Source organism: Pongo pygmaeus, chromosome 10 (assembly GCF_028885625.2).
Source record: "Pongo pygmaeus isolate AG05252 chromosome 10, NHGRI_mPonPyg2-v2.0_pri, whole genome shotgun sequence".
Taxonomy (NCBI): Eukaryota; Metazoa; Chordata; class Mammalia; order Primates; family Hominidae; genus Pongo; species Pongo pygmaeus.
Window position 1 is genome coordinate 109,513,238 of NC_072383.2, and position 24,774 is coordinate 109,538,011.

Sequence of the window (24,774 nt, forward strand, 5' to 3'; positions counted from 1 at the left end):
ACCAGCCTAGGCAACATAGTAAAACCCTGTCTTTACTAAAAATACAAAAATGAGCTGGGTGTAGTGGCCTGCACCTGCAATCCCACTATTTGGGAGGCTGAGGCAGGAGAATCCTTTGAACCCAGGAGGCGGAGGTTGCAGTGAGCCAAGATGGCACCACTGCACTCCAGCCTGGGCGATAGAGGGATACTCCATCTCAAAAAAAAAAAAAAACAAAAAAAAAACCCACCCCAAAAAACCACCAAAGCTCAAAAATAAAATGGGTAAATTGAGGAGAGTTTTTAAAAAGGGACTGTTTCCAGACATCTAAGGAAATTAAGAAGGGAGCATGCGGGAGTATCCAGAGCTCCAGAAACAGGTCAGGGGAGGGAGGAATGAGGATATGGCTGCCTGCTATGCCCTTCCTGGAGGGGTGCAGCCAAATTAGGGACGGGCCCAGGGGGTGGCAAATACCCCAACCTCCCTCTCCTCCCACCCTTTATCTCCCACTTGTGCCTCCCACTGGCTGGCTACTCAGCAGCCAAGCACAAGGGAGCCCATTGGTGCAAGCCCTGCAGGTCCCAGGCAGGGCATGGGGAGGTGTGGGGTGGGAGGTGCACCCGGGGGTGGGGAAGACAGACTTGAAGGACCCTCATGCCACTCTCTGTCCCCCTCCCAGAAGGAGGTCTTCCTGGACAAGGGTCCAGGACAGGCACAGGAAATGGTTCTTCCCCAGAAATGACCTTGACCTCCCATTCACCTTGAGGCTGCTCTCATCCTTTCCTCCTGCAGTCGCACAGCATCTCCCGCACAAGGACAAGTGCAGGCACTCTGGGACTCAGTGTGTCTATCTGTCAAATGGCACACACACTTGGACTAGAGGAGTCTTCCAAGTCCAAACTCTTTTTGTAAAAAAAGTTTCAAACTTTTATTTAAAAAGCTACAAAACTTTTTTTTTCTTTTCTTTTTTTTTTTTTTTTTTTTGAGACAGAGTCTTGCTCTGTCACCCAGGCTGGACTGTAGTGGCACGATCTTGGCTTATTGCAACCTCCACCTCCCGGGTTCAAGCGATTCTCCTGCACAGGCTCTGGAGTAGCTGGGACTACAGGCATGAGCCACCACGCCTGGCTAATTTTGGTATTTTTAGTAGAGACAAGGTTTCACCATGTTGGCCAGGATGGTCTTGAACGCCTGAACTCAGGTGATCCGCCTGCCTCGGCCTCCCAAAGTGTTGGGATTACAGGGATGAGCCACCACGCCCGGCCATACAAAACGTTTTTGTTTAATCCCATGTTATGAGGAAACACTGGTACATAAAACATAGGAAACGGAGCAGACCTGGATGAAGGAGTGGGGGTGGGATGGGCCATGGGCGGGGGCTGGGACCCTACCTTTTTGCCTTCTTCTGGCACCTTTGCTCAGACTAAGGGATCAGGTTAAAAAAATTTTTTTAAATTAAAAACAATTAGGATTCTAACATCTGACTTCACCCCTCCCTAGAGGGCTGGGGGCGGAGTCTCATAAACCAGCCTCCTGAGTTGCTGGGACTACAGGCACGCGCCACCACGCCCAGCTAATTTTTATATTTTTAGTAGAGACGGGGTTTCACCATGTTGGCCAGGATGGTCTCAATCTCTTGACCTCGTGACCCGCCCGCCTCGACCTCCCAAAATGCTGGGAATACGGCGTGAGCCACCGCCCCCGGCCCCAGCCTTCTTTTTTAGTTTCGTTTGGTCTCTTCCACCTCTCCAAGTTGTTAAATTCTTAGTGGCAGTGATTTAAAAACCAGGATATTCCACATGAAACTCTGAATTTCTGGTTTTTCTTGGAAAATCAGATCTGACACCTCCCGCCCACATTCCCGCGGGAATCCGAGTTCCTACAAACGGAGCCATAGGCTGCCGCTTCGCTCACAGACACCAGCCAGGCTGAAGTGCTCCAGGGCCCGCAGAGTTTAGCGGGCCTTCGAGTTGCTAACTGAGGTTCAGGCGCGTCACCACTGTCCTCTGGCGGCCATTTGCGGTATTGCAGGGAAGGTCTTTGCGGACAGGCCTGGAAGTGGGCAGGACTCTGAATTCTCGGGTCCCAGTGGGACACCGAGGACAAGCCCTAGCAGAGGGGTGTGAGGACCCCGGCTGGATATCCTGACCTGATAGAAAATATTCCTGAGTTGAATTGGCCTTGATTTTCCCCACTCCTCATAAGGGGACCCTCTTCCTTAGGGTCATGACAAATATGTCTAAGATGGGTAAGCGCTGCCCTCTCTGGGCCTCAGTTTCCCCATCTGTAGAGTGATGTTTGGACAGAACAGTAGCTTCCAAGCTCTTTGTTAAGGTTACATAACTGTGACTTTTTGGGCTCAAATAGAGCTGCAAATGCCTGTTGAATAAGTCCAGAGAGCACTGATTTCCAATGGTAAGACTTAATTTTGCAAAAAATGTTACAGGACAAAGATACGCTCACTGTAGAGAATCTGGAAAGCAACTAAGGATGGAAGGAATTTTAAACCACCCACTATCCCATTGCCTGAGACAATCACTGGTGACATTCTGAAATATTTCCTTCCAACTTCCAACTTTTTTTGGTCCTTCTTTCCTTCCTTCCTTCTTTCCTTCCTTCCTTCCTTCCTTCCTTCCTTCCTTCCTTCCTTCCTTCCTTCCTTCCTTCCTTCCCTCCCTCCCTCCCTCCCTCCCTCCCTCCTTCCTTCCTTTTTCTTTCTTCTTTTTTTGCAGGATCTCACACTGTCACCCAGGCTGGAGTACAGTGGCTTGATCTTGGCTCACTCCAGCCTCAATCTCCCTGGCTCAGGTGATAGTCTCATCTCAGCCTCCAGAGTGGCTGGGACTACAGGCGCACACCACCACACCCAGCTAATTTTTGTATTTTTTGCAGAGATGAGGTTTCAGTGTGTTGCCCAGGCTGGTGTCATTGGTTGTGCTTTTAAAATGTACCATGGTTATTATCATATAAAGTTGTGTATCTGATTGAAGCAAATGTCCTTTTGGTTATTCGTTCATCCAGCAAGTATTTATTGAGCACCTACTGTGTTCCAGACACTGCTCTAGACCCTGATAATGTGGCAGTGAACAGGATGACAAAAAGTTCAGCCCTCACAGAACTGCTGTTTTGGCAGGGAGAAACAGACAATAAACAACAAGCCCAATACTTACGTAAATTATAGAGTAAGTTAGAAAGGGAGATGCAGTGTGGGTAAAAAGAGGAAGTAGCACAGCGTAAGACGGGTTTTGGAGCTGGTTGGGGGCCCCAGGCAGTTGGGAAGTTAAGATCTGAGTGAACTTACAGGTGAGGGATTGAGCTGTCCAGATCTCTGGGGAAGAATGCTCCAGGCAGAGGAAACAGCACACACAAAGGCCCTGACGCAGCTTGCAAGCAGGCCAGGCTGTCTGGCTTGCAGAGAGAGACATGGGAGGGAGAGGAGATGAATCTGGGAGGTGAGGGCTGCTGAGCACATTTCCAGAAGAGGTTTTGGCCATGTCTCGGAGAGGCAGGGGCCATGGGAGATCTCCGAGCAGGGGAGCGGCGCCATCGACTCAGGTTATTGATGCAGTTTGAAAAATAGTAAAAAGTCTCAGTGTGAATCCCATCACCTGGATATGGCATTGGTTCATCTTTTTGGTAGAGATCCCCCACCCCACCCCTGCCCTGTAAAGATCGGAAGACTCAATTCCTTTCTTTTTTTCTTTTTCCAAAATAATATATTTTTTTCCGATTAGAATTTTTTTTCACAATTTGAAAAATACTAAAAAGTATAAATACAACCCCCAAATCAGGAATAATTCCATCACATGGACATAGCATTGTTTCATCTTTTTGGTAGAGTTCTTTCTTGCTTTTTTAAAAATTAAAAATTTTCAGCACTTTGGGAGGCCGAGGTGGGCGGATCACTTGAGCCCAGGAGTTTGAGACCAGCCTGGGCAACATGGTGAAACCCCATCTCTACACAAAATACAAAACACAAAAAGAAATTAGCTGGGTGTGATGGTGTGTGCCTGTAGTCCCAGCTACTCAGGAGGCTGAAGTGGGAGGATTGCTTGAGCCTGGGAGGTCGAGGCTGTAGTGAGCCAAGATTGCACCACTGCACTGCAGCCTGGGCAAGAGAGCAAGACCCTGTCTCAAAAAAAAAATTTTAAAAATTAAAGGAGATGAGCCTTCCAATCTTTACAGGGGGAAAAAAAGCAAGATAGAGCTCTTACCAAAAACATGAAGCAATGCTATGTTAGGAGATGGGATTCTTCCTGATTTGGGTTTGTATTTGTTCTTTGTAGAATTTTCCAAATTATGTAAATATATTATTATACACCTGTGGGAAAGTGTAGGCAATTCAGAAAAACATAAAGAAAAATTAAAAGTCACCAAGATATCATGACCTGGAGATAATAAACATTTTGTTGACACTGCTTTATGAAGGCAGTGTGTGGTTACACGTGTGCACACACAGACACACAGACACACACACACACATGCCCATTTACAAGCCTATTTGTAGTACCAGATCATACTAGACAGTTCATGCTGTTTTGTAAATCTTTTGTTTCCCAACAATTTACCATAGATACCGGCATCTTCTATTTTTTCCTCCCTTTTTTTTTTTTTTTTTTTTTTTTTTTTTTTGAGACAGGGTCTTGCTCTGTCTCCTAGCTGGAGTGCAGTGGCGGGATCTCAGCTCATTGCAACCTCCGCCTCCTGGGCTCAAGGGATTCTCCTACCTCAGCCTCCTGAGTATCTGGGGACTACAGGCGTGTACCACTACACCTGGCAGATGGGATATCACCATATTGCCCAGGAAGGTCTCGAACTCCTGGACTCAAGCAATCTGCCCGCCTTGGCCTCCCAAAGCACTAGGATAACAGGCGTGAGCCACCATGCCCAGCCCACTGTGTTTTTTTAATGGCTTCTGGAGACCCTAGCTGCTCTGTAGGATGGAATCACAAGATGCTTCTTAAAAATGCACATTCCAGGCTGGGCGTGGTGGCTCATGCCTGCAGTCCCAGCTACTCAGGAGGCTGAGATGGGAGGATCGCTTGAACCCAAGAGGCAGAGGTTGCAGTAAGCTGAGATCACAGCCACTGCACTCCAGCCTGGGCAACAGAGCGAGAGCTTGTCTCAAAACAAACAAACAAATAAACAAACCAACCAAAAAACAAAAAAATGCATTCCTGGCCAGGCACAGTGGCTCACACCTGTAATCCCAGCATGTTGGGAGGCTGAGGCAGGAAGATTGCTTGAGCACAGGAGTTCAAGACCAGCCTGGGGAACATAGTAAGACTCGTGTCTACAGAAAATTTTTTTAAAAATTAGTCAGGCATGTGCCTGTGGTCCCAACTGCTTGAGAGGCTGAGATGGGAGGATTGCAGTCAAGGCTTCAGTGAGCCGTGATTATGCCACAGCACTCCAGCCTGGGTGACAGAGACAGAACCTTTCTCAAAAAAAAAAAAAAAAAAAAAAAGAAGAAGAAGAAGAAGAAAAGCACATTCCCCAGAACCCCTCCCATACCTACAGACCTAGCTTCTCTGTGGATGGGCCAGGAATCTGCATTTTAGCCATATTTTAACCCAAGACCCTCTCCCCTGTTTTATGAATGTGCCATCATTAACTGACCCCCTATCAGTAGACATTTGGATTGTCCCCAACTGGGGGCCGCTATAAACAAGAATACAACAGACAGCCCTGAGGGTCCACCTTTGCCGACCTGTTCTGTTATTTCCATGAGACAGAGTCCTAGGCATGAGATTGCTCAGTCGAAAGGTGTGTGCCTTTTTCTGTCAGGGCACATGGTTTAAGCCCAGTGGTTCTCAAAGCTGGTCCCTGGGACAGCAGTGGCAGTATCACCTGGGAACTTGTTAGAAATGTACATTCTTAGGCCCCACACAGACCAACAGAATCAGAAGCCCTGGGCATGGGGCCTGGCATTCTGCATTTTCACAAGCCTCCAGGTGACTCTGGAGATCCTGAGAGTATGCTCAGGTTTGAGAACTCCCACTCCACAGCCACACTGTTCAATACCATAGCCACCAGCCACGTGTGGCTTTTTAAGTTACATTAACTGAAATTAAATAATATCTAAAAATTAGTTCATCAGAGGTTGGGCACGGTGGCTCATGCTTGTAATCCCAGCACTTTGGGAGGCTGAGGTGGAAGGATTGCTTGAGTGCAGGAGTTCGAGACCAGCCCGGGCAATATAGTGAGACCTCATCTCTATAAAAATAAAAAAAGAAAAAAAAAATTAGTTCCTAGTGGCACCAGTCATATTTCAAGTGCTCAGCACCATGTGGCTAGTGACTATAGTATTAGGGTGGATAGGACATTACCATCAGAACAGAAAATTCTATTGACTGCATTGTTCTAGAATTTTCCAGAAGAGGCTGAGGCAGGCAGATCGCCTGAGGTCAGGAGTTTGAGACCAGCCTGACCAATATGGTGAAGCCCCCGTCTCTAGTAAAAATACAAAAAGCTGGGCTTGGTGGTGCGCGCCTGTAGTCCCAGCTACTCAGGAGGCTGGGGCAGGAGAATCGCTTGAACCTGGGAGATGGAGGAGGTTGCAGTGAGCCAAGATTGTGCCATTGCACTCCAGCCTAGGCATCGCAGCGAGACTTCATCTCAAAAAAGAAAAAAAGAAAGGATGACTCACCCCTCCCATCCCCTTTCATGCTCTCACCCTCCTTTTACTTAAGAAACATCAGAAGAAAAAAAAAAATAACCCCACAGGCCTAAGAGGGGCCCAGGTGTTCGGGGCTCCTTGAAACGGATCATTGAAATCCTCATCGACTCTTTGAGGCGCATACTTATTTTTGGGAGCGGTGGGGAGGAAAGAGCCTGCTTTTCCTCATGGTCTTGTTCTCTTCCGAGCAGGACGAGATCATCCTTTTGCGATCCCAGCAGAAATGGTCCCACGATGACAACCGCTCTGTCCTGAGACAGCTGGAGGTGAGACCAGGATCGGGAGGGAGGGATGCGGGAGCTTCTGTTGTCTGTCTCTGTGTCCGACGGGAGCTTCTGTCTGTCTGTCCGTCAGGCATCTGTCAGCTGATTCTCAGGAGCAGTAAGAGGTCTGCCCCATGACTCGAGGCTGGCCTGGATCACATCCAGACATGTCCTGACATTTTGTCCCAGGCAGCCTCTGCTACAATGTCATTGTAGAATTCTGTCCCTTCATCCATTCTAAAGGCCCCCCCTTTTCAGGGAGTCCAGCCCGGGCTCTTGGGCCTACAATTTCATCCCCGATGGCCTCCTTCCACATGGATCTCTGCCTCTTTCCCTCTTTCTTCCCCTTGTCCTGCCTGTGCCCTGTTCTCAATCAGTAATAGCAAATACACACATTTCTGGAGTAATTACCATGTATGAGGCACCGGGCTAAGAGCTTGGCTTGCACTTTCATTGAATCCTGGCGGCAGGTGCTGTTGATCTCGTCGTTTTACAGATGCAGAGGCTAAGGTTCACAGAAGTTAAGTCACTTGACCAACATCAAGGAGCTGGGATATTGTATAAGTTTTGAGTTTTATTCAGCTGCTAATAATAGGGACTCCAAATAATAGTGGCTTAAGCAAGATACAAGTTTATTTACTTTAAGAAATAAGTCTGCCACCCTGGTGAAACCCCATCTCTACTAATAATACAAAAATTAGCCTGGTGGTAGTGGCGCACAGCTGTAATCCCAGCTACTTGGTAGTCTGAGGCAGGAGAATCGCTTAAGCCTTCTCCTTAAGGTGGAGAAGGCTTCTCCTTGAGGTGGAGGAGGCTTCTCCTTGAGGTGGAGGTTGCAGTGAGCCGAGATCGTGTCACTGCACTGGGCGACAGAGTGAGACCCTGTCTCAAAAAAAAAAAAAAAAAGGAAATAAGTCTGGAAATAGGCACTTCAGGGCTGGTATGGCATCTTTATGATGTCATCAGTGACCTGGGCTCCATCTATCTTTCTGTTTTGCCATCCTTAGTGGGTGACTTATATTCCAAGGGCAGCTCATGGTTGCATCGTAGCTGCCACAGATCCAGCCGTTGCATATACATTCCAGATAGGAAGAAAGTGGGAGCTGCAAAAAAAAAAAAACCAAAAAAAACAAAAAACAAAAAACAAAAAAACAAATCCTCACTAGCAGAGTCAGACAGCTTAAAAGTGCCTTGCCAGAAGTCTCAGCCAATGACTTCTGTATTTACACTTAATTGGCCACCCCTATTGCAAGAGAGGTTTGGAAATGTAACTTTTAGTTGGTAACATTGCCACCCTACATACAATCAGAGTTTTGTTACTGAGGTATAAGGAAAGAGTGAATAGCATATGTCTGACAAAGATCTGGGAACTGCCCTCCGGAGTCATTTCCCTTCCCTTCTTTGCGGCTGTTTTCTGCTTTTTTTCTGTGTGACGCGCACCTGGGAGACAGAGATGGCCACCACGGTGTTATTCTCCTGTAGGCCACTGGATGGCAGCAAAGCATATGCTGCCCATTGAGGTGCTCAGAGCGGCATCTCCAGGGTATCTGGGTATGGAGAATAACAGGGTTCCAGGCAGGGTCCGGGTCCACGGAGACCCTCCCCAAGCTGGGCAGATGCCTGGGGGCCCACGTCCTTCACTCGGGGCCACCCAGAATCCAGACTCTTGTTGGGATTGAGACTGGCGCCCCTCTACATCTTGGGGCTTGGAAGAGGCTGATCAGGCAACCCCAAACATCTCCCCCGCCTCTGCCTGAAGCCCCTCCGCTAGCTTTTTGTTGCTTTGGCTTTAGCATGACTTTGAGGGGCTTCTTTTCAAATGCAGATACTCTAAGCAGGATAATTGTTTTGTTTGTTTGTTTGTTTGTTTAGACGGAGTCTTACTCTGTTGCCCAGGCTGGAGTGCAATGGTGCGATCTCCGCTCACTGCAACGTCCACCTCCCGGGTTCAAGCGATTCTCCTGCCTCAGCCCCTGAGTAGCTGGGATTACAGGTGCACACCACCATGCCGAGATAACTTTGATTTTTAATTTATTTTTTATTTTAATTAATTTATTTATTTTGAGACGGAGTCTCGCTCTGTCGCCCAAGCTGGAATGCAGTGGCACGATCTCGGCTCACTGCAACCTCCACCTCCAGGGTTCATGCGATTGTCCTGCCTCAGCCTCCCGAGTAGCTGGGATTACAGGCACGTGCCACCATACCCGGTTAATTTTTTTGTATTTTTAGTAGAAACGGGGTTTTACCATGTTGGCAAGGCTAGTCTCCAACTCTGACCTTAGGTGATCCGCCCACCTTGGCCTCCCAAAGTGCTGGGATTATAGGCGTGAGCCACTGTGCCTGGCCAGAATTAGTCTTGATAGCAGTGGACTCACAGATGTTTCCTACCCCCTGCTAAAGATCACTTCCACCTGCTCTATTCTTGAAACCCTTTATTTCATCATCTCCTTCCCCTTTGGGAGAAGTGGTGGGACCACATCCATCATGGGAGGGTTTTGCATAGCAATTAAGCAACCAAGCTCTGGGAGCCTGGCTGTGACTTGCAGAAAAGTCACTTCCTAGCTCTGTGACTTTGAAGTAGTGGCTCAACCTCTCTGAGCTTCAGTTTCTCATCTGTAAAATGAGGATAATAATCATATCTACTTCTTAGGGCTGTGAAGGTTGAATAAAATCACACATGTATACATTTGGCACACTGTAATGCAGACAGCTGTACATTGTAGCTATTATTATTGCTGTTGTTGTTTATCATGTGAGCCAGAAAAACTGGTAAGTCACCCTCACTTTGTTACTAAATAATTGCCCAAGTAAAGAGTTGAGCTCAAGGTCAAGCCTTTGGATGAGCTTGGTACAGGGAAGCTAAACCTGAGTTCACTTTTCTTCTTTTACCTCAACATTCCTCATCTGAAAACTAGGCCGATTATAAGGCTGAGTTCAGATGATGTGTGTAAAGTACCTGGAATATTTTAGGAGCTAGACATGTATTATCACCAGCACATCAAGCTGAACATTGACTTTTTAAAAATGAATCCTGTGATTTTAAAAAAAATGTGATTTTCTTAAATGCACTTTTATTATAATTTATTTATTTTTTGAGACAGAGTCTTGCTCTGTCGCCCAGGCTGGAGTGCAGTGGTGCGATCACAGCTCACTGCAGCCTCAACCTCCCAGGCTCAAGTGACTCTCCTACCTTAGCCTCCCAGTGTGCTGGGATTACAGGTGTGAGCCACCAAGCCTGGCCTAATGCACCTTTAGAGAGGGCCGCTCTTGTTGTCACATGGGAAATTTGCGGCCCTGGGAACTAAACTAGTAGCCAGGTGGAGGAAGCCACCTGATGTGCTGGTTGAGAGACTGAGCTCAATTCCTGGCTTCCTTCTCGTGGCTGTGTGTCTCAGAGCCTCAGTTTTCTCACCTGTAAAATAGGGGTGTGAATAGGGCTGACCCCTTGGGATCATTATCCGGGATGGTGCGTGCAGAGTTCACCAGTGGGAATGGGACTGGTTCATCCAGGGTCCAGTTCACCTTTGCAAGCTAAGATCTCTGAGGGAGAGGCAGGAATCCGTGAAGGAAATACCCTAGAACAGTGATCCTCAGTCCAGCTGCACGTCACAATCACCTGGGAGGCTTTAATGAGAACTCCCAGGTGCCCAGGCTGCGCCCCAGGCCAATTAAGACTCTGAATCGCTGAGGGTGGGGTTGGGCAGCAAATATTTTTAAAGTTCCCAGGTGATACCAGTGTGAAGCCAAGGTTGAGATCCAACAGGCTGGCAGAGCTTCTCAGACTTTACTGTGCACCAGGATCACCGGGAGGTTTGCTAAAACCCAGGTGGCCCGGTCCACCCCCAGGGTCTTTGACTGAGTAAGACTGAGGTGGGGCCCAAGAATATGCATTTCTAACAGTTCCCAGGTGAAGCTGATGCTGCTTGTCCTGGGACCACACTTTAAGAACCACTGAGCTAGGGCAATGTGTTTTAAACTGTGAATGGTAAAATCAGTTTATTGGATGGTAACCAACATTTTAAAATAGTGAGATAGAACAGAACAGAAGAGAAAATATTAGAACACATAATAAAAATATTGATTTGAGGCTGGGTGCAGTGGCTCACATCTGTTAATCCCAGAACTTTGGGAGGCCGAGGAGGATCATTTGAGCCCAGGAGTTTGAGACCAGCTTGGGCAACATACTGAGACCTTGTCTCTAATTTCATTTAAAAAAAAAAAAAAGAATATTGATTTGAACCGGCATGGTGGCTCACACCTGTAATCCCAGCACTTTGGGACCCTGAAGCGGGAGGATTGCTTGAGCTCAGGAGTTCAAGACCAGTAGATCCCATCTCTACAAAATTTTTAAAAACCCCAAAAACTTAGCTGGGTGTGGTGTTGCATGCTTGTAGTCCCATCTGCTCAAGAGGCTGAGGGAGGAGGATCGCCTGAGTCCAGGAGTTCAAGGCTGCAGTGAGCTATGATCACACCACTGCACTCCAGCCTGGGTGACAGAGCAAGACCCCAACTGTATTTTTTTAAAATATTGATTTGTGAAATTTTATATTCATTTGATTAGATAATATGGATAAATCTACATACACAACATATGTATGTATGCTGTGTATGTGTTGGCTGCAATGTATTTCTTCCTGTGGACCACGTTTTTTTGTTTGTTTTGTTTCATTTTGTTTTGTTTTGTTTTGTTTTTGAGATAGAATCTCGCTCTGTTGCCCAGACTGGAGTGCAGTGGCATGATCTCGGCTCACTGCAACTTCTGCCTCCTGGATTCAAGCAATTCTCCTGCCTCCTCCCCAGTAGCTGGAATTACAGGGACATGCCACCACACCCAGCTAATTTTTGTATTTTTAGTACAGACAGGGTTTCACCATGTTGGCCAGGATGGTCTTGAACTTCTGGCCTCAGGTGGACCACCATTTTTTAAAAAATGAGTGAACTGGCTGGGCGAGGTGGCTCACGCCTGTAATCCCAGCACATTGGGAGGCCAAAGTGGGAGGATTGCTGGAATCCAGGAGTTCGAGACCAGCTTGGGCAACATGGCAAAACTCCATCTCTAAAAAAAATACAAAAATTAGCTGGGCATGGTAGCGTATGCCTGTAGTCCCAGCTACTCTGGAGGCTAATGTGGGAGGATAGCTTGAGCCCAGGAAGTTGAGGCTGCAGTGAGCCGAGATTGGGCCACTGAACTCCAGCCTGGAGCCTAGATGGCAGAGTGAGATCTTGTCTCAAAAAAAATAAATAAATAAAAATTAAGAAAAGAGTCAACAGCTTTTAAAAAATATTCTAGTCTGGGCGTGGTGGCTCATGTCTGTAATCTCAGCACTTTGGGAGGCCAATGTGGGCAGATCACTTGAGATCGGCAGTTTGAGAGCAGCCTGTGTCTCTACTAAACACACACACACACACACACAAAGTTAGCTGGTGGGGCACCTGCTTGTAATCCCACCTGCGTGGGAGGCTGAGGCATGAGAATTGCTTGAACCTGGGAGGCAGAGGTTGCAGTGAGCTGAGATCATGCCACTGCACTCTGGCCTGGGTGACAGAGTGAGACTCTGTCTCAAAAAAAAAAAAAAATCATAATCCTGTAGACATGTAGACACACATAGACACGTAAGTGAAGCAAAACTTACATTGAACAATATTTACCCCTAAGTCCCTCAATGTACACTAGTATTTTTTCTTCTCTCCCTTTCTATGCTATTCTATTTTATTTTATTTCTTCAAAATTCGATGTGAACCCATTTAATTGATCTCATGTCCCCTCAGAGGTTTGAAAACCTGCAGTTTGGAGACCCTGACCCCAGAGGGTCCCAAACACCCTGCCCACTGAAAGTCCTCCTGAGCAGGTGGGAATTGGGGTCTGCCACCAGGATAAACTGAGGAAGACCATGGAGGAGGCAGATATGTATGAGAGCAAGTACAGGGAGGTCAGCAAGACCTTGGATCTACTGAAGAACTCAGTGGAGAAACTATTCAAGAAGATAAACTGTGATGCCACCAAGATCCTGGTGCAGTTAGGGGAGACGGGGAAAGTCACCGACATCAACCTTCCACAGTATTTTGGTGAGTCAAGCTGGGGCCCGTTGGAGTCTTAGGAAACATTTCCAGAACTTTCTGTGACTGGGCATAAGGACTTGCTCTTATGGAGTAGTGAGCTTGGTGGCGAAGTGTGTGGGCACTAAAGCCAGCCTGCCTGGGTTTGAATCCTGGGTCTACACTTACCAGCTCTGCAGCCTTAAGCAGGTTTGTTTTTTGGTTTTGTTTTGTTTCTTTTGAGACACTGTCTTGCTCTGTTGTCCAGGCTGGAGTGCAGTGGTGCAATCATGGCTCACTGCCATCTCAACCTATTGGGCTCAGGCGATCCTCCCACCTCAACCTCCAAAGTAGCTGGGACTACAGGCATGTGCCGCCATATGCGGCTGATTTTTTGTATTTTTTGTATTTTTTTGTATTTTTTGTATTTTTTGTATTTTTTGTAGAGACAGGATCTTACCCAGGCTGGTCTCAAACTCCTTTGCTCAAGTGATCTGCCCTCCTTGGCCTCCCAAAGTGCTGGGATTACAGGTATGAGCCACTGCACCTGGCCAGGGCAGGTTTTTGAACCTCACTGTGCTTCAGATTTTTGATCTGCAAAAACGGGTCTCTTTTAATGCCTTCAGTTTTGTTTTGTTTTTTTAATTGGTGTGAACCCAGTATTTACCTCATAAGACTGTTGGGAGGCTTAAATAAATGTATAGTTATTAGAGAAAAATGATATTATCATCTCAATAAATGCAGAAGCACTTGATAAAATTCAACATCCATTCATAATTTTAAAAAAGAAAACTCTCAGCAAACTAGAACTAGAAGGAAACTTTCTTAACTTGATAAAAGACACCTACAAAAAAACACCCAAAACTAGGCCAGGCACAGTGGCCTGTAATTCCAGCACTTTGGGAGGCCGAGGCAGGCAGATCACTTGAGGTCAGGAGTTCAAGACCAGACTGGCAAACATGGTGAAACCCTGTCTCTACTAAAAATACAAAAATTAGCCGGGCGTGGTGGTGTATGCTATAGTCCCAGATACTCGGGGGGCTGAGGCAGGAGGATTGCTCAAACCCGAGAAGTGGAGGTTGTAGTCAGTCAAAATTGTGCCACTGCACTCCAGCCTGGGTAACAGAGCAAGACTCTGTCTCAAGCAAACCAAAAAACAAAACAAAACAAAACAAAAAAACTCACCCAAAACTACAGCAAACCTTATCCTTCCTGCTGGGAGTGGGAAGTGGATGTTTTTCTCCTAAGATCAGGAACAAGGAAGGGATGTCTGCGTGCTGTCACCATGCCTGTTCAGTGCTGTACTGGAAGCCCTAGCTGATGCAGTAAAGCATGGAAAATAAATAAAAGGCACACAAATTAGGAAGGAATGAAGTGCTCAGAGCAGTGCCTGGCATGTAGCAAATCTATTAGCAATCACATACATTTCTAGGCATTGACCCTAAGCTCAGAGTGGACAGGGAGGGGCATGCCTGCATAGATCCTCACAATTTGGAATGAGTGGCTTCCACTGCTCCTTGAGTTAAACTTCAGATTCTTTTTTTTTTTTTTTTTTCTGAGATGGAGTCTCACTCTGTCGCCCAGGCTGGAATGCAGTGGCGTGATCTCAGCTCCCTGCAACCTCTGACTCCCTGGTTCAAGTGATTCTCCTGCCTCAGCCTCCTGAGTAGCTGGGATTACAGGCACGTGCCACCACGCCCAGCTAATTTTTGTATTTTTAGTAGAGATGGGGTTTCACCATGTTGGCCAGGATGGTCTTGATCTCCTGACCTCATGATCCACCCGCCTTGGCCTCCTAAAGTGCTGGGATTACAGGCGCGCCCGGCCAAACATCAGATTCTTAATACACTCTGTGTTTGGGAGGTTCCCCAAACACATTCTAGCCTCCTGGCCACATTCAGTGATTTGCTAGAGGACTCCCAGAACTCAGTATATAGTCACACATATGGCTATGATTTATTACAGTAAAAGGGTACAGAACAAACTTAGCAAAGCAATGTGTTAGTGTGAACCATGTGATAAACCATATAGTGCAAATTAGGCATGGTGAGACACTCTTTTAAAAATTTTTTTAAAAATTTTGTGGGTACATAATAGGTGTGTATTTTTGGGGTACATGAGATATTGTGATTCAGGCATGCAGCGCACAACAACCACATCGTGGAAAACGGGGCGTCCATCCCCTCAATCATTTATCTTTTGTGTTACAAACAATTCAATTATACTCCTTTAGTTATTTTAAAATGTACAATTAAATTATTTTGACAATAGTCACCCTGTTATGCTATCAAATACTAGTTCTTACGCATTCTTTTATCTATTTATTTATTTATTTATTTTTTTTGTAGATATGGGGACTCGCCATGTTGCCCAGGTTGGCCTCGAACCCCTGGACTCAGGTCATCCCGCTGCCTTGGCCTCCCAAAGTGCTGGGATTACAGGCAGGAGCCATTGTGCCCAGTCTTACTCATTCTTTCTGTTTTTTTGTATTCATTAACCATCCCCACCTCCCTCCCACCAGCCACTGCCCTTCCCAGCCTCTGATAACCATCCTTCCACTCTCTATCTCCATGTGTTCGTTGTTTTTCATCCTGCAAATAAGTGAGGGCATGTGAAGTTTGTCTTTCTGTGCCTGGCTTATTTCACTTAACATAATGACCCCCAGTTCCATCCATGTTGTTGCAAATGTCAGGATCTCATTCTTTTTTTGTACATATACATCATGTATATGTACCACATTTTCTTTCTTTCTCCTTCCTTCCTTCCTTCCTTCCTTCCTTCCTTCCTTTCTTTGATGGAATTTCGCTCTCATCACCCAGGCTGGAGTGCAATGGCATGATCTTGGCTCACTGCAACCTCTGCCTCCTGGGTTCAAGTTATTCTCCTGTCTCAGCTTCCTAAGTAGCTGGGATTATAGGCGCCCACCACCATGCCCGGCTAATTTTTGTATGTTTAATAGAGATGGGGTTTCACCACGTTGGCCAGGCTGGTCTCAAACTCCTGACCTCAGGTGATCCACCTGCCTTGGCTTCCCAAAGTGCTGGGATTACAGGTGTGAGCCACCACGCCCAGCCACCACATTTTCTTTATCCATTCAGGCGAGCCACTCTTATCAGTTAATGGTGTTGGGAACCCTGCTGAAATCCAGGTTCCCGGATGCCAGCCCAAGCCTGACCTGGTCAGCAAGGCTTTCAGAGGAGAGAGCCTCACCCTGCTGTGTTGACTTTTTTCTGCACACAGCCTATCAGGTTCTTTCTAGCCTGGTCTTGCTTACATTTCTCATCTCCTCTTGTCCTGCTCTGTCCCTGGCTCACCTGTAACCACACTATCCTCCTCTCAATCCTTCCAAATCCATTGCTGCTCCTGCATCTTGTTCCTACCTCGGGGCCTTTGCACAGGCTGTTCCTGGAAGACCTGTCCCACGCCCAGTTCCTTCACATTCTCAGATCTCAGTTTCATTGTCCTCCCTGCACTGAAGCTGCCCTGTTCCCACCCATCTGAAGCTGCCCCCCACTCCCTCCCACCACTATTATTCCCTCTCACCGCAGTCCTAGTATTTAGCATTCACCCAATTTGTCTCTATGGACAGGTTGCTTTCAATGTCTGAATCTATGTGGTTCCTGAGATATGATAGCAAATTTTGGATGCCAATATTTATTTATTTATTTATTATTTTTTGAGACAGAGTCTTACTCTGTTGCCCAGGTGGACGTGCAGTGGCACAACCTTGCCTCACTGCAACCTCTTCCTCCCGGGTTCGAGTGATTCCTCTGCCTCAGCCTCCTGAGTAGCTGGGATTACAGGTGCCCGACACCACGCCCAGCTAATTTTTTTTTTTTTTTGAGATGGAGTCTCGCTCTGTCACCCAGGCTGGAGTGCAGTGATACCATCTTGGCTCACTGCAACCTCCGCCTCCCAGGTTCAAGTGATTCTCCTGCCTCAGCCTCCCGTGTAGCTGGGACTATAGGCCTGAGCAACCACATCCAGCTAGTTTTTGTATTTTCAGTAGAGATGGGGTTTCACCATGTTGGCCGGGCTGGTCTCGAACTCCTGACCTCAAGTGATCTACCTGCCTTGGCCTCCCAGAGTGCTGGGGTTACAGGTGTGAGCCACTGCACCTGGCCTAATTTTTGTTTTTTAGTAAGACTGGGTTTCACCATGTTGGCCAGGCTGGTCTTGAGCTCCTGACCTCAAGTGATCCACCTGCCTCAGCCTCCCAAAGTGCTGGGATTACAGGCGTGAGCCATTGTGCCCGGCCTGGATGGGAATATTTTTGATCCCTGATTTTCAGATAGAATAGCAGCAGTCTGTATAGTGTGAGGTTTATTCAAAAAACATACCCAAATCCAGTAGTTATTGAATCAGATAATGAACATCGGGATGGCGAGGGCTGCCTGTAGTGATCAGTTCAATTGTTGAACTTGACTTTCTATCTATGCCTCCATACATACTGAAGCTCTGGTAGGGCAAGGGCTGTATTTTTGTTGTTAGTGTTGTCATTGTTTTGTTTTTCCTCCATTGCATCCTTAGCGTCTAGCACGGTGCATGGCGTGGTAGACTTTGAGTAATCATTTGCAAATGAATGAATGAATGAATGAATGAATGAATGAATGAATGAATGAATGCTCTTGTGACTGCATGGGGCTATGGAGCTACAGTGCAAGGGGATGTCCCCCGAATGAGGCAGGCCAGGGAAGCATTCCTGCACGTGGCGAGGCCTGACCTGAGTTTTAAAACACCTCTAGGGGGTTATTCAGGAAGTGTGTAGGGAAAGGCATTCTGGCAGAAGGAACAGCATAAGCAAAGGCCTGGAGACTTGAAACAGAGAACACTGGGGCAAGCCAGGGGTTTAAGGTGGGGCTCCCAATTTTTAGTGTAACCTGGTGTTTCTCAACCTTCTTTTCATTATCATCCTGCTAAGGAGCCTCTCTATACATATTTTCCTAGTTGCCCTCCTTGTGAATGTAGTATTTTAATATTGTTGAGATACTGTATGTCTGCTTATGTCCTGTGCGTATCTGTGTTGTATACATTAAGAAGTCAGAGGCCAGGCACGATGGCTCACGCCTGTAATCCCAGCACTTTGGGAGGCCGATGCGGAAGGATCACTTGAGCCTAGGAGTTCAAGATCAGCCAGACACGGTGTCTACAAAAAATACAAAAATTAGCTGGTCACGGTGTCATGTGTCTTTGGTTGCAGCTACTTGGGAGGCTGAAGCAGGAGAATCACTTGAACCTGGGAGTTTGAGGTCGCAGTGAGCCGAGATCACGCCACTGCACTCCAGCCTGGGCAGCAGAGCCAGACCTTGTCTTAAAAAAAAAAAGGTCAATTATTTTTCTCTCAAGAACCAAATTTCAGCCTCTAAGGGTGAGGAGTGATGTTGTCCTGTTGAGAATGCATGGTGACACCCAGGAGAAAGCCTTGTCCTTGTCAGAGCCCAGATCCCGCACCTCCTGTACTTCCTGCTCCTCCCCGCCCTCTGCAGTGGGGGCACTACCCACAGCGCCCCCAGGCCCCGGTCTCTTGGCAGCCATCTTGGTCCTGCTTCTTGTTCTCCAGCCATCATTGAAAAGAAGACCAACGACCTACTGCTGTTGGAGACCTACAAGCGCATCCAGGAAGTGGAAGGGGCAGAGGCTGAGATCCCGCCACCCTTCGTCAACCCTTTCTGGGGTGGCTCTGCCCTCCTCAAGCCCCCAGAACCCATCAAAGTCATCCCCCCAGTGCTGGGGGCTGACCCCTTCAGCGACAGGTTGGATGATGGTGAGTTCTCTCTCTCTCAGTCTGCACAGGTTACTAGGGAACCTGTGCCTTCAGGTCTGGGGAGACCATGTCCAGGTGCCCGAGAGGGTCTGCAGTATTGAGCCTCAGTTTCCTCTCTTTATGAGCCCTGTGGCCCGCCAGTTTCCTTGGGTGCCATCTTGGCTGTGGTCACTTGGTGTCATTTGCTTAGGGACTTTTCTTTCTATGATGCTAGGGTGACACAGATCCTGAAGTTTAGTTATTTTGGATATTTTTAAAAGTCAAAACTACCTTTTGATCATTTAAAATGAACCTTAAAATATCAAAAGCTTACAAGTTGGCAAGTTATGGGTAAACAGAGTTCCCAGACTCTGTGTCTCATGCTCACCCTATCTATGCTCCTGAGTCTCACTCACCTATGACCTCCCTTTCCCTGAACCATTGTGCCTCCAGGTCTCATCCTCGGCCCCTCCCCATTTTTGTCCCCTAACCCCACGGTTGAAGCAGCTTCAACCTGGTCCATGCCAGAAGCGAAATGGTCAACTGTGGCTCTTCCAACACTGGCCCATTGATCTTCCTTCTTTTCCAAGGTGGAAACTCACTCATCCCCCTCATGCAGGGAGCCAGGCCTTTGCTCTGAAGGTGGGAATCAAATTGACCTCACCTGCTTTTTGGAGAGCAGTTTGGCCACATATATGGGAACCGATCCTTCCAGAAGGACTACTCAAGGGTGGAAGATGAAAGGTGGAGGAGTGGAGGCTGTTCACTGCAGCCCCAAACTGGAAACAAATATAATGCCCACCCCTTAGAGATTGGTTATTGTAAGGTCCAGCTCATCCACCCATGCAGTGGAATTCTAAGCAGCCCCAAAAATAAGGCACGGGGCCAATATGAAGAGACTAGGAAGATGCCCTTGATATTAAGACAAAAAGGGAAAACAGTCAGTTGCACGACAATTGTCTGGGCATCCTGAGAAGTACTGTATTGTATAATCCCATCTTTCTAAAAACATTCTCTACATATGCATGCAATACACAGGCACACACGTGTGTGTACACACACACGTGAGTGTATATATATGTGCGTGTGTGTATATGTGTATATATGTATGTGTATGTGTGTGTATATCTATTATATATAATAGATATATTATATATATTATATATATTATATTATTATATTATATATATTATATTATTATATATATTATATATTATATTATTATATATAATATAATATATATATTATATAATAATATAATATATAATATATATAATAATATAATATATATTATATATAATATATAATAATATAATAATATAATATATATATTATATATAATAATATAATATATAATATATTATATATAATAATATAATATATTATATATAATAATATAATATATATTATATAATATAATAATATAATAATATAATATATATATTATATTATAATAATATAATATATATATTATATATAATATAATATATATATTATATATAATAATATAATATATATATTATATATAATAATATAATATATTATTATATATAATAATATTATATATATTATATATAATAATATAATATATTATTATATATAATAATATTATATATATTATATATAATAATATAATATATATTATATATAATAATATATAATATATATTATATATAATAATATAATATATATATTATATATAATAATATAATATATAATATATTATATATAATAATATAATATATAATATATTATATATAATAATATAATATATAATATATTATATATAATAATATAATATATATATTATATATAATAATATATATATTATATATAATATAATATATATAATATATAATAATATAATATATATTATATAATATATAATATATAATATATATAATAATATAATATATATAATATATAATAATATAATATATATAATATAATAATATAATATATATTATATATATAATAATATAATATATATTATATATAATAATGTAATATTATATTATTATATATATACTAATATAATATTATATTATTATATATATATACTAATATAATATTATATTATTATATATATATATACTTTTTTATTGCCAGTAGTCCTCAGTCAGGGGTAATTTACCCTTTATGGGACATTTGGCAATATCTGAAGACATTTTTGGTTGTCACAACTGAAAGTGATGGTGCTGCTGTCATCTAGTGGCCAAGGATGCTGCTAAAAATCTCACAATGAACAGGACAGCACTTCACAACCCTGATACGTAATAAAAGATATAAGACATGTGAGAGAGGGGGAGGGAGAGGGACAGAGGGAGGAAGGCTCAGAGGTAGGAAGAGGAGGAGAAGGAGGAGGAGGAGGAGGGAGGGGCAATGAGAGAAAGGGAAGGAGGAAGGTTTCTAGATTATGCATAAAAAACCAAACAGAGGTGTATAAGCCACCTGTTACAGTGAATAATTCTGGAGGGTGGTTTGCAAATAATATTGCATTTCTAAGTTAAACAATTCTGTATTGTTTGAAATTTTCTCTTACAATGACCTTGCATGACTTTAGTAAGTAGAGAAAAAAATCAATTTTTTAAAAGCTGCCCCCATTTCTGTGAGCAGCATTTCAAGTGTGCCAAGGATGAAGGGAGAGACCCCCAACAAGCACATGTGCACACACACACACACACAACACATGCATACACACGCACACACAGAGATCCTGTGTGTTTCAGCTGAGGAGACTGAAACGCGGCAGGAGTGAAAGCTAGGTCAGATGTCACCCATCTCAGCACAACTTCCACTGCCCTTTCAGTTTCTAAAAGGTTGGGGGGAGAGGTGGGCCGAGCTGCTGGTTAAGTTGTCCTCACAAGGTCAGAAATGTACAGATACTGTCTTCACATCTGTTCAAGGGAATGTTGATGAATATTAGGTTCTCCCAGCCCACTGGCCTCTATGGCCTACAGGTGTGAATTAGAAGGGCCACTTCTGGGTAGATTAATTAGAAAAAGGTGTCCCTTCTGGGTAGCTATGGCTCAGCAATCAAGTGGGGGCTGGATTTCAGCCCATCCATCTACCCCTCTCCTCAGGTGTCCTTGTGCAGTGCACATCCTGAACAACTGCACATGGTGGCCCTAACTCCTTAACATTAAACCAGACATTCTTCACATCCTTGTCTGGGAGGAAAACTAGTCATCGTCTGGGCAGTCCCAAGAAGTATATTTCTGTTCATTCTCCTCCTCCTTGAAACCTGAGAATTTCCATGCTCCACTCCCCAATGCTATGGAGGGACGCCAAACCAGGCTTAGCCCCAGCCCTGGGTTTGATTTCCCAGCACCTCACACAAATCTGATCTTGGTGCAGTGGAACAGCCCCTAGACCACAGCAGCCTTCGGCAGCTGGTTCTCGACAATTATATCCTGAAGGAGAATCGGAGTAAGGAAGTGCACGGAGACAGCCTGCCTGAAAAGGTGGATGACTTCAGGTCCAGGAAGAAAGTAACCACGTGAGGTACATGGATGGGGCCACCTTTGCACCATAACCAAAAGAATAAATGTTTTGTTCTGTAGCCTCATGCCTGTCACATGCATTACTAAGGGCTTTGGGTGCTGGGGCCACCTCTGGGCTGGGGCCGAGAAGCGAGAAGTAAAAGTGGGAACAGGGGGCGGGAACCATGTGAGTCCATCAAGGCCCCTGGAAACCTCTGAGCTGGAGACCAGCACAGGCCACCCCCAGATATGCAGAGACACGGATGCAGATGCGGTCCACCGGATGTAACAGACACTAGCCTGGGGGAGGGGCCATGCTGGAGCCAAAGTGTGGATACTGAGACGCCGCTGGCCACCTGAGGTGTGGCAAACACTTGCAAATGGGAAGTGGGAGCTGGGGGCGTGCTAGATCTGCTTCTCTGGGTGTGTCTGTGTACGTGTGTGTATATCTGTGTTTCTGAGTGTCTGTGTCTCTGTGTGTTTGTATCTGTGTGTCTGTATATATGTCTGTGTATGTCTCTTTGTGTATCTGAGTGTGTCTCTGTGTCTGTGTGTCCGTGTGTGTGTACCCGTGTGTGTCTCAGTATCTGTGTGCATCTCCATATGTCTCTGTGTCTCTGTCTCTGTGTGTCTCTGCGTGTCTGCACCTGTGTGTGTCTCTGTATATCTCTGTGTGTTCGTGTGTGTCTCTGCGTATCTCTGTGTGTTCGTGTGTGTCTCTGCGTGTCTGTATCTGTGTGCATCTCCGTATGTCTCTGTGTCTCTGTCTCTGTGTGTCTCTGTGTGTCCCTATCTGTGTGTCTCTGTGTGTGTCTCTGTATGTTTCTGTGTCTCTCTGTGTGTCTCTGTGTGTGTCTCTGTGTGTCTCTGTGTGTGTCTCTGTATGTTTCTGTGTCTCTCTCTCTGTGTCTCTGCATGTCTGTATCTGTGTGCATCTCTGTGTCTCTGTGTGTGTCTCTATGTCTCTGCGTGTCTGTATCTGTGTGTGTCTCTGTATCTCTGCATGCATCTCTGTATGTCCCTGTGTCTCTGTCTCTGTGTGTTCTGTGCATCTCTGCATGTCTGTACCTGTTCTTGGGATTCTCTTTTTTTTTTTTGAGCCGGAGTTTGGTTCTGTCGCCCAGGCTGTAGTGATCTCAGCTCAGTGAGCGGTGTGATCTCAGCTCACTGTGTATCTGTGTGCATCTCTGTATCTCTCTGTGTGTCTCTGCATGTCTCTGTCTCTACGAGTGTCTGTCATGGGTGAGCATGTCACTGCGGAGCTGAGTCCAGGGTGTCTTGCCCAGAACCACGCACTGCCCTGGAGTGTCCTGAGTCCTGCCTTCTTGGTGCCGGACTGCATCTCTGACCACAGGTGCCCGGGTATGAGGCTCTCGGCCTGGACTGACTCTGGAGTGCAGGGAGGCTGTGAGGGGCGAGGGTCACCACAGGGTGTGGGGTGTCCTGGGTCATGGGGGTGGGGCCGTGGCTCTCCTGGGTCCCTGCCCACACAGCCTGCTTTGAAAGGGGCCCCAGGTCTCTGCAGCCAGGGGACAGTTTCATTCGTCTTGTTAATGGCTCAGCCCTGAGCTCCTCCCACTGTCGTCATTGTCAAGCCTTGAGGACTGGCCCTAACTGTGGCTCCTCTGGCCTCCTGGGCCCTCCTGCCTTCACTGTGATGCCAGCTGCACCCCCTTACCACATCTCAGCTTCTTCCCATCACATCATTGACTTGGGCTGTGTCCTGGGTTCTTGAGTTCTTAGGATTCTCTCTCTCTTTTTTTTTTTTTTTTTTCCGAGACAGAGTTTGGCTCTGTCGCCTAGGCTGGAGTGATCTCAGCTCAGTGAGTGGTGTGATCTCAGCTCACTGCAACCTCCGCCTCCCGGGTTCAAGTGATTCTCTTGCCTCAGCCTACTGAGTAGCTGGGATTACAGGCATGTGCCACCATGCCCGGTTACTTTTTGTATTCTTAGTAGAGACGGGGTTTTGCCATTTTGGCCAGGCTGGTCTCGAACTCCTGACCTCAAGCGATCCACCTGACTCGACCTCCCAAAGTGCTGGGAGGGTTCTTGGGATTTTCTTAAAAACTTGAAGTGCCCGAAGTCCACTCCCTGCTTCTTCTCAGGTTTTCCTCCGGGGAAATCTTCCCTCCCGTCTCCAGGCCGTATGGTTCAGGAGGACTCTGATTTCAACCCCAGCACAGGGCTGATCAGTTGAGCCAGGCCTGTCCATCAGAGCACTGCCCTTGCCAGTCTATGGTGATTGGCTCAGGGGTGTCAGGTGCCCCAGAGGGATCCCACGAGGCCCTGTTCTGATGTTTGTATGGAGCTGGAAGAGAGAGGAGTATGCTCTTCTAGGATTGCTGAGGGGCTGGAAAAGGGGCAGGAGCTGCTCAATTATTTTGCCACTGCTGAGAGCAGAGCAATGTGACAGAAAACAGAGGCCTCCCCAGCCTCTGAGGGCACTGCCTGGGCTCCTGGATGCAATTGTGCCTGAAGCCCTTGGACTTCTTAGTTATTTGAACCTCTTTTTTTTTTTCCTTTTCTGAGAGACAGAGTCTCACTCTGCCACGCAGGCTGGAGTACAGTTCACTGCAGCCTCGACCTCCTGGG

General features: G+C 45.9%; 1 protein-coding gene across 4 annotated transcripts in view; it reads left to right on the top strand.

Annotated features, from left to right (window-relative positions):
• Positions 1 to 22,262, top strand: part of CCDC63 (coiled-coil domain containing 63) — a 60,861-nt gene extending 38,599 nt beyond the window's left edge. For 3 of the 4 annotated variants that reach the window (XM_054444241.1, XM_054444242.1, XM_054444240.1), the window contains 4 exons: positions 6,850 to 6,924; positions 12,795 to 12,987; positions 18,518 to 18,721; positions 22,058 to 22,262. In XM_054444241.1, the coding sequence (XP_054300216.1) occupies positions 6,850 to 6,924; positions 12,795 to 12,987; positions 18,518 to 18,721; positions 22,058 to 22,203 (618 nt within the window). In that variant the 3' untranslated portion in view covers positions 22,204 to 22,262. The remainder of the gene's footprint in view (positions 1 to 6,849; positions 6,925 to 12,794; positions 12,988 to 18,517; positions 18,722 to 22,057) is intronic. The other variant, XM_054444243.1, reaches the window with a different exon arrangement.
• The last annotated feature ends 2,512 nt before the right edge of the window (positions 22,263 to 24,774 follow it).